Genomic DNA, 15,863 nt, shown 5'->3' with positions numbered 1-15,863 from the left:
TTCCTTCCCTTCGTCATTGTTTTTCTTCCTTCCTTCCTTTCTTCCTTTCGTCGTTGTTTTCATTCATTCCATTGTTTTTCTTCCTTTCTTCCTTTCTTCCTTCCTTCCTTTCGTCGTTGTTTTTCTTCCTTCCTTTCATCGTTTTTTTCCTTCCTTCCTTCTTCCTTCCATCCTTCGTTCGTTTTTTCCTTCCTTCCTTCCTTTCGTCATTGTTTTTCTTCCTTCCTTCCTTCCTTCCTTCCTTCCGGAAGCAGTGTCAATGCATGGGGGCGAGGGGGCCATAATCTGGCGTGTTTGTGCATTAACATATTGGCCTAATATCATGTATAATAACAGACTATTTACTTGAAATATCGGTCTGCATTTTTGGCTAAGTACTTTTACTCAAGTTTTATGCCAATTTCAGATGATAACAGTCCCTCTCTAAGTTTCTCACATAGTTATTCACATTATTTCAATGACCTTTCACGGCAGAATTAACAATATAAAACACAAGATAATATCAATAAAGAAAGCTGAATATTAAACATAAACTTTTCATTCATCTGCGTTTTTTGTGCAGTTCCTCCGTTATCAGAGGTAACAACCGAGAGGTTTTTCCAAGAAGACTCCTCTGGTCTAAGGCTGACATCTGGAGCTCCTAACCATTCAAAGATTTCCCCGCCCTGCACCTCCCATCCTGACAGCCTCCTGCTCGGCCCATCATCAGGAGGATCAGGTGGACCACATGTTCCTGAGGGGAGCACACACACACACACACACTTCAAGAAGAAGACGAGGCTTAGAAAAAAAAATGTTGCAACAACTGGACTGGTGATTGTGGGTTTTTTTTTTTTTTCTCAGGCATGTTGGATGCAGTTTTATTTTTCCTGTCATAACATCCACTGTGGGCACTGAGGAGGAGGATGGATTGGCCGGGAGAGAGCAGCTCTGGGTGTGTCTGTGTGAAGTCACCGTAAGGATTTTATTGGAGTAACTGAAGGAAACTAAAGGTAAGACTAAAGATGTTTGTGAACTGATTTATTTTCCCCTTTCTTCTTGGCAAACACAGTTAATAACAATACCAATAACCACAAAGGAACACATAAAAATAAGAAATAATGAGCTTTTTGTAGAGCAATCTAAGCACTGTGTACTGCTGGTAAAAATAGCTCTGTCGACATTACATTACATTTTATATGCACCATTTCTTAATTTACTTAAACTTGGAAAAAGTAAACTTTATTAACAAGCCTGTAATTTTCTAGAAGTAACTATGTAACTTTACGTAACTTTCCCTTTACATTAAAAAAAATACAAATTTCTCTTAAATTATTAGCATTTTATTCTCCATATGTGTTAAATCACTTGTTTGCATGCAGACAAACATGCAAATTGCACTAGTATTAGCTGCATTTAATCCTATAATTACTACTACTTCAGTCCACACTAACAGTAATATGTAGTTTGTCTCTTTGCACTTGAATAGTGAACCCATTACACTTTCAGTCAGCACCCTGGTTTCCTAAGTGATGCAGCTCCTGAGGGACAGCGGCTGATTGGCTCGCTGATCCACAGAGCTTCAGGGCCGACTGTGTGTGTGTGTTTTTGTTAATGATCCACCAATTAGTCACACAGTGGTAACAATCACCTAAACACCTTGTCATCTGTCTGCGCTTGCAGAGGGGTGGAAGTGTGTCCTCGTGTTTTAGTTTAAGGGTGGAGGTGCTACTTTTTGTGGCTGCTTTCAGGTGAAATTCTAACCTGTAAAACTGTATTTCAGTATCATGTCGCTGACTTTCTCTTGTAGATGCTTTAGTCACCACAGCAACCAGCTGCTGTGTGACGGACCAGGTGAGGGACTGTGGCAGACAGTCCCAGTCGTCCCCAACCCCCATCCCCCTTTGTCCCCTGACTATAATCTGTCATACGCACCATAAACACTCCTGCTAAACTATAAACACTGTGCTCTGCTGCCACAGTGTCACCGAATGAAGTGAAAACATGTCATGCAGGATACTTGTGTTTGCCCACACCTGCAGGTCTGAAGATGACGGGCCAGGCGCCGGAGAGAGACCGGTCGCCACACAATCTGTCAGTGAAGACCACCTTGGAGGAGGAGATCGAGAGAGCCGAAAGTATTCTTAGCAGGTGACTTTTAAATCATGTGTTGGGATGTGTTTGTCTCAGAAGGGTTGAACAGGGAGAAACAAAGTGTATGTTTTTATCTCCCAGAGTGCCATCTGTCTGCGATGACACATCCTCAGAGCTACAAAGAATGGCCGCACTCGAGCCTCATGGAGGCAACTCCAGAAACTCTTTTCAAAGGAACGGAGCTATATCAAGGTAAAGCTCTAACAACAACCCACATCATGACACTTCACAAGGCTTTTATGACTGATGGTTTGAGTCTGACTGAAGTCACAGGCTGGATAAAAGTACACATTCAAGCTCACAAAGACCCAAAAAGCCGCAAAGGTTATGTCATTTGAAACCAGAGAGATTTTGTCATTGTGTTAAAACCCCTTCTTCACTTTTTGGCTGTTTCTCTCCTGTGATCTTGAGGAAAAAGTACAAGAAGATTACTTTAATTAGATTTTTAGGTTAAACAATTAGTAAACCAAGATAAAATACAGTTTAATATGTTTAAATCTTACTTGTTCCATTTGAAACATAAATGTCTCAAATAAAATGAGCTAAGCGTTTGGTTTTTCAATTTAACGAGCTTTTTGTAGAGCAATACATCATATTTATAGGCACCATTTCTTGTTACTTTATCTGGAAAAAGTTAAATTGATTTGGACTTGAGAAGTAAATATGTAATTTGGCACAAATAATAGCGAAAATTAAGCTCCATTTAAGTAAAAAACACATTTTTTTCATTATTATTCTCCACATATGTCAAATAATTGACTTGCCTGCAGACAAACATCCAAGTTACACCAGCATTAGTTAGAATTAATGCTTTAATTAGCACCAAATTATGATCAAACTGTTTCTTCTAACAGTAATATATCTTTTGTTTCAAAATAAAAATGCATGTTGCACATTTATCTAAAAGTCTCTGTCTGACCTTCTCTGAGAGGAAAGACATGTTGTCAGTGATTTTTCCATCACCCTTTCATTCACTTGTTCCACCGTCTGGTTTTGTGAGAGACACCGACAGCTGTAGTTGTGTTTGTGCAGGAGGAAGCCAGTCGTCTCTCTGACGATGTCGTACATCAGCAACCATCCATTTAATGTTTTTATTTCAAAAGATCTGAGTTATGATGTGTGCCTGTTGGGTGTCACTGTCGCGCCTTTGTTTTCAATCATGCTGATAAAGTTTCTTTAAAATGTGACCGGGTTGTTGTTTTTGTGTATCAGACTGGTGAGTCTGGTGGTGAGGCTGAGGGAATGGGCGCACAGGAGTCTGTTGGAGGAGGAGGAGCGGCCAGACTCCTTCCTGGAGCGTTTTCGTGGCCCTGAGCTGAGAATGGCCCCCAGCCGCACCAGCAATACGCAACCGGATGCCAATGGCAACAATGCCAAAGGGATCTTTAGGTATGCCCGCCCGCCTGCCTGAACCATTACTGTGCACTTTGACGTACATTACATGCACTGGGTGTAATGTAACCCAGTGAAACAGCTCTGTAATAACACTGTTTTGTATGACGCACTGTTGATAGGAGATAGACAAACTTTGTTCATGTGTAGGGGCAAAAATGAAGCCTTGATGTGTCCTTTAATGTGTGAGATTAAATATCTCGGCCATTATATAGTAAATGATCTATCAGATGATAAAAACATTCACAGATTCTGTACACAGATCATTTTGGCATGTGAAGGTAGCTTTTTGTACCCCGTTATATACCGCCCTGCACCTGTATCTGAAGTAGGAATAACATGCAGAGGCTCAGCGTGGCCGATAACGATGGTACGACAATGCTCTTTAAACCTCCACGATGGTCTTGTGCCAACCAAATGTTTGTTAACGTTAGATTGCCAACCTGCTCTGCTATAATACGAAATATTATGTAGACACACATGTGCATGCTGTCTACTTTACAAAATGGCATCACTGTGATGTTGACCAATCCTGAGCTGAGCGTTGGTATGTGGATACAGTTATTTAATTTCTGCTATGTATTTACTGTTTTATCGTGTATTTTGTTTCTTTTTATATAGTGTACTATAGACTTTTAATCGTTTGAGTGTCCTTAATTAAGTTATAATAATATAATACAGTACAAAGTCTTAGAAATAAGGTCATGAGTTAATATACAAGCAGACAAAGTGAGAAATAGTTTGAGAAATTTGTTGCAGAGCTGTTTTGCATTGCTTCTCTTTTGCTGTCTGTCTTTGCATAAACTTTACAGAAACACACAGTGTTTTATTTGTGATTTCTCTGTGCTTTCAGGAAAAAGTGGAATTTGTTTGTGGTCTCGCCGTCTGATAACGCCTACTACCGCTGGTTATTTGTTATCGCCACAGCGGTGCTCTACAACTGGTTCCTTGTTGTAGCGAGGTAATCGCACTACAGTTATTTTTGTGGAGAGTTTTATCTGATTGTCTAGAAGCTGCTAAGTCAATCGAATCAGACAGCCCTGTCCTCTGACTCAGGTATCATAGTAATGATAGGGGGGCCTGCTTTCCTAAACACAAACATGCAGCTGTTCTGCATCTCAAGAAGAAGAAGTCAGTGTCTCCATAACAATCTAACACTGTCCCTGCAGTGACCTCAAGACATATGCTTGACCCTGTGTAACTCCCTGTATGAGGCATGCCACAATAGATTTAATCAGAGCTATCTTTTGGGGCTCCTGTGGCCTCCAGAGATGGATAAAGGATGTATTTCTTAGAGCGGAGTGGTAAATCATGTTTTTTTTTTATATTCACAGGGCTTGCTTCGACAGGTTACAGGTGGGCAATTACATCTGCTGGCTGGTGTTGGACTACCTCTCTGACTTTGTGTATCTGATGGACACTTTAGTTCGACTTCGCACAGGTAAACCTTTTTTTTTAAAGTCGACTTCTGGCCTCAAAACACAACAGTAGTGCTGAGTTTTAAAGTCCCTATGTGTATATTTTTATATAAAGATTCAAGGATATGTTTTTGTTTGTATAAAAATATGCAACTTTTATTATTTCAGTTCACCTTTATTTAACCAGAAAAGGCCCTGTTGAGATGAAAAAATCTCAAAATCCCCAAAATAAAGCTGTAGTACAAGCCATTTTCCTAATTTCTGTACGAACATTTGGTACAGACAACCTGTAAAAGTCCCCTGATCGCAACAAGTTCTGTCCATCATACATACTAGAAATATAAGTACACAGATAGGATGGGAGCAACCCAGGAATCGCCTGGTATATGAAAATATATCAGTGTGTGTGCCTGCAACTTGCTAAAATAGAGCATCCTACCTGAGAGTAAAGCTCAAAGTGATGAGTCCAGGCTTTACAGTTAGTGATGTATCTAAAGGAATCATGATAAGCTGTATCGACCAAACGCAATGCCCGAGCAACAATGTTAGGATAAATGTTTGATCAGTGCAGCTTCGAGTTTTTCATCCCACAATATGAGATGATCTGTGCTCTGTTTCCTATCTCAGGGTTTCTGGAACAAGGTTTGCTGGTGAAGGATCACGCCAAGCTTAGAGACAACTACGTCCGAACGTTACAGTTCAAGCTCGACGTAGTGTCCATCCTTCCCACCGACTTGGCGTACATCTCTACCGGCATCCACACGCCACAGCTCAGGTTTAACCGCCTGCTGCGCTTCCCGCGCATGTTTGAATTCTTTGACCGCACTGAGACGCGAACCAACTACCCCAACATCTTCCGCATTGGTAACTTGGTTCTTTACATCCTTGTCATCATTCACTGGAACGCCTGCATCTATTATGCTATATCGAAGTCTTTAGGGTTGGGCTCAGACACTTGGGTGTTCCCGAACACCTCCAAACCTGAGTTTTCCTCCTTGACTCGGAGTTACGTCTATTGTCTGTACTGGTCCACTCTCACTCTTACCACTATTGGAGAGATGCCTGCACCCGTGCGAGATGAAGAGTACCTGTTTGTGGTCTTTGACTTTCTTGTTGGAGTGCTGATCTTTGCCACAATTGTGGGAAATGTTGGCTCCATGATTGCCAACATGAACGCCACGCGTGCCGAGTTTCAAGCTCGGATAGATGCCATCAAACACTACATGCACTTCCGTAAAGTCAGCAAAGAACTGGAGACGCGCGTCATTAAATGGTTCGACTACCTCTGGACCAACAAGAAAGCAGTTGACGAGCAGGAGGTGCTAAAGAACTTGCCAAACAAACTGCGTGCTGAGATCGCCATTAACGTACATCTGGAGACCCTTAAGAAAGTACGCATTTTTCAAGACTGTGAGGCAGGACTGCTGGTGGAGCTTGTACTCAAACTACGCCCACAGGTCTTCAGCCCAGGGGACTACATCTGCAGAAAAGGCGACATAGGAAAGGAGATGTATATCATCAAAGAGGGGAAGCTGGCAGTGGTGGCTGATGATGGCGTCACACAATACGCTCTCCTCACTGCTGGCAGCTGCTTCGGGGAAATCAGCATCCTGAACATAAAAGGAAGTAAAATGGGAAACCGTCGAACAGCAAACATTCGCAGTTTGGGCTACTCTGACCTCTTCTGCCTCTCTAAGGATGATTTGATGGAGGCAGTGACCGAGTATCCAGGTGCTAAGACTGTGCTAGAGGAGAGAGGCCGGGAGATCCTAATGAAGGAGGGTCTGCTGGATGAGAATGCAGTAGAGACCGGTGGGCTGCAGAAGGAGGACACAGAGGAGAAGGTGGAGAGGCTGGAGTCCTCCCTGGACACCCTTCAGACTCGCTTTTCTCGTCTGCTCAGTGAATACACTCACACTCAGCAGAGGCTGAAGCAGCGCATCACTCTGCTGGAGCGGCAGCTGAATAAAACGGACTGCGGTGCCGACGCGAGCAATGACGTGGATGCGGATTCAGAGAGGGACAATGAAACGGGACCTGCTGGCAGCACAGATGGGTCTCCACATCGAAACAAGGACATAAAGAGCCCAAAACATTAACTGTGTCACTGAGGAGATCCACATCTCCTGAAATAGTATAGAACTACGCCATGGTGCCCTTTTTAACTACCACTGTGAGAATGTTTTTATCAGTTTAGCTGAGTGTAAAGAGATGTTTGCATGTCAATAAACATGGAAACAAAGTGGAGAACACTGCTATGCCCATGCGGTCTTTGAGTTCTTGTTCATGCCAAAACCAGCGATGTGAATGTGGGTTTAAAACACAACACTGACCTATTATCATCTTGAAAGCAAAACTTTTACACAACCAGCAGACATGGAGCATGAATTTAGAGTTAAGAGCTCTTTTATGTTCTCCACCAACTTTTGAGGGAAATTTCTGGCTCTTTATCTTCTCATTTCTCCACTGTGTTTACCAGCTATCCGCTAATCTCTATGAACAGATGTCTGCATATGAATGCAGACTCTGTAGGGAAGGACCCAAAATAGATTTTGGCACCAGAAGCATTTCGGTTTCTTTTTGTAGTCCAAGTAGTGTTGACTATTCGACCGTTGATGTTTAAGCGGGCTTTGGTTGCAACAGTCCATGTGAAGAGCAAAGGTTTAGCCAATGATTAAGCTTTTTATTAGCTAGTTATCTGTTTATAGAGGTCAGCAGAAATGTGTCTTGTCATTTTCACGTATAAAGTTGCTAATAAGACCGCAGTGGAAGTCCTAACTCGGATATCCGTGATCCATTTTCCAGACATCCACTGGATGGAAGTCCAGAAACATTAGCAAGCATCAGCATTCAGAGATTGGAAGAACAGTACAGTGGATTTTTCACAGCTGCATGTTGCTGCTGAAAACAGGATAAATGAGAACACCAAACAATGAAGTTGCAGGACAGAAAACCAAAATTCAGCAATGAGCTGAAAGATGCTAGAAGAGAAACTGCAGAGTCAGGCGATAATTCTCTATGATCCATTGTTTTGATCAGTACAGCTTCAAGTTTTTCATCCCACAATATGAGCTGACTTGTGCTTTTTGTTTCCTGTCTCAGTGTTTGTTGGTGAAGGACCACAGGTTTTAAAGGTGTGAAGAGTAAAAAACAGAGTATAGATTAAAATTGCTGGTTGTTATAGATTTTGTAAACATCTTGTGTTCAGTTGCGTCAGCAGAGGGATTCAGTATATTATGCTCTGGGCCTGTACGCCTCCTCTTGTGCTGTTCCGCTTGGGGAAAAAGTCCAAGGAGAGACGGCAGAAGGTGAGTTCACAGACACAAACAGAGTTATTTTCCAGTGTCCTTATGTTCCAGGTTAGATTTCAAACCAGACATAACTATGCATTGAGAACGACTGTCTCCGGTGTCTCTGTGACTCTGCTGCAGATTTTGAGTGAGTCACCTCAAATGGGATTCAAATTACTGTGATTTTTATTTGCTAGAAAAATGAATCTGCCAGTCTTATATTGAAATGAGTAAGCAGCTTTGTCTCTGGTTGCATTTAGTTACTCCCATTTCTGTTATGCACACTCATTTCTGAGGCAAAGAGATCCGGGGATTTTCCAGTTATTCAGCCCTTCTGCATTCCAGGATACAAGTGAACCACATGAGCAGCGTCGATAAGCTGAGCTGTTGGAACAATGACTCGGCAGCAGAGCTGGCTATAATAATAATAAAGAAGCAGCAGGTAATGAGTGCAGCCGCTGAAGGGGACGGGTTGGGATCGAGTACGATGGACAAATCTCCATTTTCTGTAACTGCCTAAAATATAACTATATATGAGTAACAAAGAGCTCTTTGTGGACTCAAATATCAAACCAGTTTAGTCAGGAGGACATGAAGATATCAGTCATGGCTTAAATATGATATTGGATATGAGATAGGGAATTACCAGATTTGTAAATCAAGATATGAGCTGAATTTAGGGGTTTCATAACCACTGTTTCAAGTTTGACTATTTGAATATTTTAAAGTGATTGTCCACTGTGTACCGCTTCAGAAAATATTCAAGTCTCTCCAAGTCCACCATTATGACAGTGATGTTCAAATCAAGCAGCAACCTCTGTGGCTGTGAAGTGAAGCCAATGCAGAAGTGCCAAAACTGCAGTTCCTCAAACGGCCACTTGAGGCTGGTTAAGAAATGAGTCAGTCTCTATAAGCCCCCATGTTCAAATGTCCAACTTCACAGCAGAAATAAACATGTTTACAGCCTGGTGCAAAGAACAGTTTTGGTCTCTATAGCTAATTTTCTCGTTCATGACAACTGTACTGAGGGTGAATTTTTATATAACTCACCTGTTTAAATCATATTAAGGCTTAAAGTTATGCATAATTAACAGCGTGGCTTGTTTGAGCACCCAGGCGTCTTGGGTGGTAGGAGGTGGAGCGACAATTCGATCACCGGCTCGTCCAGTCTGCATGCTGAAGTGTCCAAGATACTGAACTCCAAATTGCTCTCAATTTCTCCTGTGCCATCATGAGCAGTTGACACCTTGCATGGCAACCATTTACCATTGGCCATTTACCATTCAGCCCACCTCAGGTCTGCCGTTGATTCACATCTTTGCCTATTTGTAGATAAGGCGGGAGGCAGAAGAGGCAGAACAGCCAACACGGTGGCTGCCAAAGCCACAGATTTTGACATCATACATAAGCCGTCCACTCTTTATACTGTCAGTGGTCAGTCAATCAAATCTGATTAAACCAGTTTTTGAAATAAATAAGAGCTTAAGAGGTTTATAACCTTTAAAAATTCTCACCTAATCATCAATGTTTTAGATTAAAAAGAAAAACTCATTCAGATACTAACAAATGAAACTAAAACTCAGCTGTTTGTCCCTGAAATGAACTGATTGTGTTGTTCTTCAAACATACGCTGCTGTCCATGCAACTTGCCTAACAGGTGCAACCCCCCCTACCACATCAAACATTTGCCACCATATGTCGTGTCCGGGACAACTGGTGCAGTGTCAGGAGGCTTTATGTTCAGAGAGGCTGCAGTGAATACCAAGAACCGCCTGTTATTTTTTTTCCAGGAACATGAATGAATCTGTTCGTAACACGTGTCATAAATATTTTTGTCAATGTTGATGAAGTGGTGTGCGTTGTCGAAGCATTAAAAAAAAAGACATTACAAATGACATTTTTCTGAATATAACTATATTGTTCGTACTTTCAAAGTGTAACAGCTTACAAACTGCATTTGAAAATCAAACAGTATCTGCTGCTAACCCCGATCACTGGGATTCACTGCATGGAGTAAATGAATCTACTGTATAAGACAAAGTGACAGCAAAGACAGCCCACCCCTCCCTCCCTCCCTTCCTTCATAGTAAACGAACCCATTCATTTTTAACTTTACTGTGTCGACTTAGGGCAAATATTTCAACAGAGCGTATCGCCGCTCAAGATGATCACTGTAGAGGAAAAGAAAATATGATTTCTCCCGTAATAACTGTGATTGAATGTGAAGATATAGAGGAAACAGCGCAGAGCTGCTCATGTGTATCGGAGCTGGAAGACCGCAACAGGTCGTCTGCGGTCTGTGGACTGATTGGCTGAAGAGTATCCGATGAGACAAACGCACTTGGTTGGTTAGCGCATTCGCATGTGCAGGCTGTGCTTGGGTCCGTCCACCCGCTCCAACTTCTCAAAGTGTTTCCTAGCATTACGGATGTTGATGAGAGTGGCTGCAGACGCTGGAAAAAAACAAGAGATGTGGACTTTTATTATGCTGATTTTGTTTTTTGTTTTTTTAGAGATGTAGAAGAGCGTCATCTTCACTACTTACGAATGGAGGGGTCGGACATGATGACCATGACGTATGTGTTGGAGGTGAAGACGTCAATGAAGGCTGCAAAGTTGGAGTTTCTCACTTCCATGCTTTGGAAAGAGGCCGCGAGTTTACTGGAATAAAAAATAATCAGAAACATTAAAAAAATCAGCAGGTTAAATTTTAAAAGAAATCAAACTTCAACCCAAATTTGAGCTTTTATGCTTCCTACAGAACAGAAACCACCCTCTCAATTGTACCCAATAGTGTTGGTGGTTACAGTAATACATTACTTTTAGCAGTTACAAAGAAATATAATACATATACTCCTTCCTTCCTAGTTCTGTGATGTGACCCACAGGTTTCTGAAGAGCCATTATGAAGCTCAGAGTGTGGCGGCTCTTGCCGCCGCTGTCTTGGCAGTCCTGCCTCTGCCACCTCACGTTTAATTTAAAAATGACGTGGATCATGGGTGAACCTAAGGTAGGCTGAATGATGCCTGGGTGCTCAAAAAAGGCATCTGTAATGGCACCGACCTGTCAGTCAAAGCAGCCACACTGTTAATTGTGAGTAACTTTAAGCCTATGTCGTGAAGTTGGACATTTTAACGTGGGGTCTTATGGAGACTGACTTGTTCTGTAATCAGCCAGGCAGTTTGAGGAACTGCAGCTGTTTTTGTTCCACATTGGCTTCACTTCACAGCCATGGAAGTTGCCACTTGGTCACAACATCTTAGTTTCAGTCAGGTTTTGGAGTTTTACAGAACAGAAACTTCCCTCCTCAAGGTAACCAACCGTATTGGGGATTACAGTGATATGTTACTTGTAGCACATCACACATCTTTCTTCGTCTTCCCCTGATTGTGTTCTCAAATCTTAATTTTGTCTTTGTTTTGACATAAACTCTCTCTTCTTCTTTTTTTTTTTTTTTTTTTTTTTTTTTTTTTTTTTTAAAAGGTGCTATATAAAGTTATCATTTTGATGATATGTGGAGTGAAGTTGGTTTCCGCACAGTGAACTCACCTACAGCTGAGTTTGAACTGTTTGATAATGTTACTGATCTTCTCAAACCGGTGAGCGTCACGTTGCTCTTTGCACTGATAATGGGAGATCACCTGCAAAACAAAAATAAACTTTAACTACTACATCCAGATTATCAGTCACGCACACGCTGCCGTGCCAAGAGGAAATGGTTTCTCTCACCAGGAAGGTGGCTCGCTCAAACAGAAGAACTTCATCTGCCTCTATGATCTGCGCAAAATTCCTCAGGTTTGTCTCCAGCTGCTGGACGTTTGGGATGAGCTGGTACACTATGCTAGACCAGGCCTGCAAACATATTTTAAAGGTTTCTTTACAGTGTCAACTTTGTTACTCAACATCTCGAACACACAACCAGTCAAAGGTCTCGACCTTATACAGGGTTTCGTCCCAGATTGATGTCCTGAAGCACGTGCAAGCCAGAGGTCTGGAGAGTCTCTTCAGATCTTCTTCACGCTCCTTAAAGATCTGTCAACACAGTGAAGACAGATTTCAGTCCATCGCTAACAAATGATCACACAAATAGAGAAAGGTTCCTTAAAAAAATGAAGCATGCTGTTGCTGTTAAAATATCAACCTAATGCAGATGTGTAGATGTAAGCAGCCATAAATAATATATTACACAACAGGTAGACACGACTATGCAATCAGATAAGTCAACTAGACATTAAGAAAGTGCTCACATCAGCATGACAGCATGAGACAGACGTGACTCATCTCTAAAAATATTACTCTGCCATCTCCACATTGTCACAGCCTTAAAATATTTATAACATGTTAATAAAAATAAATAAGAACAATTTTAATAAAGTAATACATCTGAACAACTTTCAACTTTCTTTGATGAATATTCTGGAATTTAAGGAACTGTTAGACTCGCCTCGTTCATACAGGTGTGTACCTCCCTTATGTGCAGCACGTCCGAGATCAAACAGTTTTGAAGGACTAAAAGTTGACTAATCTGGACTGAAGCTGAATATCTATTTAGATAAAACCTTGTCTGGAAATGATTACATTAATCTTTTTTCAATATATTTTGACTTTTGGACTTTACAATGCTGTGGAGTTATTGGAAATGTTTGGATCACATGCTGTGATCGCTGTGCACTGAGCTGTGCACGTTGGTAATTTTACTTTACGTTTTACCATAAAGAGAAAGAAAGAAAAGAGAGTAGCACAGTTTCTGGTGACCCTCTGAACATGGCTGTCAAAATATCTTCTCATGTTTATGTGCACTCAAGAAAGGAAGACTAGTTAACCTTACCAAATCTCTCTGGTCTTCCTGCACCAGATCCATTTTGTGAACGAGGCAGAACACTTTAGCATCGGGGGAATTCTGCAGGATGGCCTCCAGACACGACTGGTAGTAGTGCATGTCTTTCTCTAGCTCCCGGCTCTCGACGTCGAATACATAAATAAGAACCTCTACATTTCTGAAAATGTTGTCCCTCTGGCTGGTGAAGTAGTTCTCCATGAATGTGTCCTGACTGATGGGTAAAGGAAGAGCAGAGGGTTCAAGTTAGGAGAAAGACTCGAGCTGGAATGTCGAAGTTGATTCAAAGACTATGAACAAATGTACTTTACCCTCCACAGTCCCACAGGTTTAGAACCAGATTGCCCAGAAACCGAACATGGGAGTGCTCCACGTCAACTACATTAAACAGAGGATGAAGAGTATTTTTTAGAAGTGAGATTAATGTCCAGCATCAAAAATCTATCTTCACGTAGCGCCTTCCTTTGAAGTGATCTTACTTGTAGCTCCAAGGCGGCGTGTGTCTCGAGCTATGTAGTTGGCAAAGATGATTGATCTCATACTGGTCTTTCCAGACCCACTTTTTCCCATCAGTAATACCTGAAAGCACAAACAGATCAGACCAGCAGTGAAGTTAAAAGCTCATCTATCCTCTCCTCTACAGTCAGGACCAGAGGAAATATTCTCATCAGTTTTAAGAGAGAAATGCTCATAAAATCTCTTCTTTTTTTAAATGTAATTCAACTTTTACTTCAGAGAGGGACAGAAAAAGACTCAACAGATTGGTCAGGAGGTCCAACTCCTCTCACCTCCTGCATCAAACTGTGGAGGCTTTAACCAGCTCCTTCAGAAACAGACTGCTACTCCCACCATGTAAGAAGGAGAACTACAACAGCTCCTTCATTCCAACACCAGCATGACTTCATGCAGCACTCATTTACTTTTTCCTGTGTTAATTATATTTACTGTTATATATATATAGAAATATGTGTGCATGATACAAATGACCCAAAATGCAAATCCTTATACTTGAAAGGTTTTTATAGAGTATATAACTTTTATTTTATTTGTTCTATCAGTATAGAGCGGGGGTCTTCAACTTTTTTCAGCCCAAGGACCCCTTGGACGAAAGACAAACAGAACAGGGTCACATTTTTAAGCCTGGCCTATAATAACTTTTATATTTACTTTATTCAGCTTTTATTTCACCTCACTAACCTATTTATATACTGGGTTTTTTGGCCTATATGTGTACTAACCTATTTATATACTGGGTTTTTTGGCCTATATGTGTTTATGCTTGATAAAAAAGTTCAAGCATAACTGGCTTTTAAATGCCACGAGCTGTTCATCTTCATCCAGTTTGACTCCTTCACCACTATTTTGGTGAACATTGTCAATTATTATGACAAAAATTGGGGGTTAAAAACCCTGGTATAGGGTATATTATAGATTTTTCTACACATTTCCTATTTATAAGTAATTTCATATCCATGTTGTGTACACAAGCTGCTGTGACAAGTGAGTTTCCCCCAGTGTGGGATCATTAAATCTTATTTATGTTTTATTATGGGACAAATCTAACATACTGAACACACTGCATATCAAAATGTGTTTTTAATGTTATTACGCCAACTTTTAGCATCATTTTAAAGGTGATAGTACGAAATTAAAGCACGAACACCTCAACATGAAGCATAACGCTGAAGTTAATGCTGCTGTGTGAGTGTTTACCTTCTTCTTCATGGCTGTGCTTGACATCCCCCCTCAGCAGACACGATGTGGAGTATTTCTGCGATGACTTTAGCTCCTCTTCTTCTTCTCCTTCAGCTGCAACACAAACACAAATATTATACTCTTGCAATAATATTTATTATTTGTATCATGGTCACTTTACTTTGCAATATTTCTTACACTATGGTCACTTTACATTACAATACTCTTTTTATACATCATGCCACTTTTTATCCTCGGTACTTAGTTTTGAAGGTTGGTTGTTTTTCGTATTTATTGTTGTAGGTTATAGATATTTGTCTGTTTATTGTGTTTTCTTTTTGCCTTTTCTACTTTTTTTCTAATTCTGTAGTGTATGCTACACTTTCCTCTGCTGCTGTAACAAGTAAATTTCCCCATGGTGGGATGAATAAGGTATATTTAATCTAATTTAATATAAATACCACCCAGCTGTCACTTCTTAAACACGGACACAACCACACGGGACACGTTCAAACTCTTACATAACAAACAGAGTCAAACACGTGCTGAGCTTATTAGATATATAAAAGGATGTGAAATAAGTTTACAAACTTTACTTTAACTCGTTTTCTCTGTTCCGGATAAACAGCTAGGTTAGCATTAGCTTAGCACGACAGGCAGTCCAGATTAAAGCCAGCTAGCCTAGCCGAGCTAAGAGGCTAGCCAGCTGGGTTAAAATCAAGCAGCGTGCCGCCGACTCACCCCGACAGGTCAAAGCAGTAACTTAAACTCAGAGTCAGACTACAGTTTTGTTTTGTTTTGTTCGAAGAGTACAGCTGTGTACATTACTTGGTGAAGAAGCAGGCAGTGAAGTCAAGATCAGCTGCTTCCTGTTTACGACAGAGAGTCACATGATCGGGTCCGTGTTGTTGTCGCGTGAGACGCACTTAGATATTTTCTTTATTTTGGGATTGATCCAAAAATGTGACACAGCTCAATAATAATTCAGCTTTTCTCACAGTGTGCCTGTTAACGTGAGCTGGTTTAACTTTAAGGTCACATTAACCTGAAACAACATGTAAACAACAAAATCTATGGAAGACCCAAGAGGTGATAACA

General features: G+C 41.0%; 2 protein-coding genes across 2 annotated transcripts; one reads left to right on the top strand and one right to left on the bottom strand.

The window, feature by feature from the left end:
- The first annotated feature begins 833 nt into the window (after positions 1-833).
- cnga2b (cyclic nucleotide gated channel subunit alpha 2b) lies at positions 834-7,101 on the top strand. The gene is made up of 7 exons (XM_027273900.1): positions 834-992; positions 2,022-2,130; positions 2,215-2,325; positions 3,346-3,522; positions 4,379-4,486; positions 4,860-4,966; positions 5,571-7,101. Exons 2-7 carry the CDS (start codon positions 2,030-2,032, stop codon positions 7,040-7,042), a joined length of 2,076 nt encoding a protein of 691 aa, XP_027129701.1. The 5' UTR covers positions 834-992; positions 2,022-2,029; the 3' UTR covers positions 7,043-7,101.
- A 3,029-nt stretch (positions 7,102-10,130) lies between these two features.
- Positions 10,131-15,655, bottom strand: rraga (Ras-related GTP binding A). The gene is made up of 10 exons (XM_019268736.2): positions 15,507-15,655; positions 14,784-14,879; positions 13,550-13,649; positions 13,382-13,448; positions 13,062-13,284; positions 12,170-12,265; positions 11,963-12,085; positions 11,783-11,874; positions 10,779-10,894; positions 10,131-10,686 (listed from the first exon to the last, which is right to left on the bottom strand). Exons 2-10 carry the CDS (start codon positions 14,808-14,810, stop codon positions 10,583-10,585), a joined length of 948 nt encoding a protein of 315 aa, XP_019124281.1. The 5' UTR covers positions 14,811-14,879; positions 15,507-15,655; the 3' UTR covers positions 10,131-10,582.
- Positions 15,656-15,863: the final 208 nt, after the last annotated feature.

The sequence above is a fragment of the Larimichthys crocea genome, chromosome XXII (genome assembly GCF_000972845.2).
Source record: "Larimichthys crocea isolate SSNF chromosome XXII, L_crocea_2.0, whole genome shotgun sequence".
Taxonomy (NCBI): domain Eukaryota; kingdom Metazoa; phylum Chordata; class Actinopteri; family Sciaenidae; genus Larimichthys; species Larimichthys crocea.
This window is presented reverse-complemented; position numbering and strand designations above follow the sequence as displayed.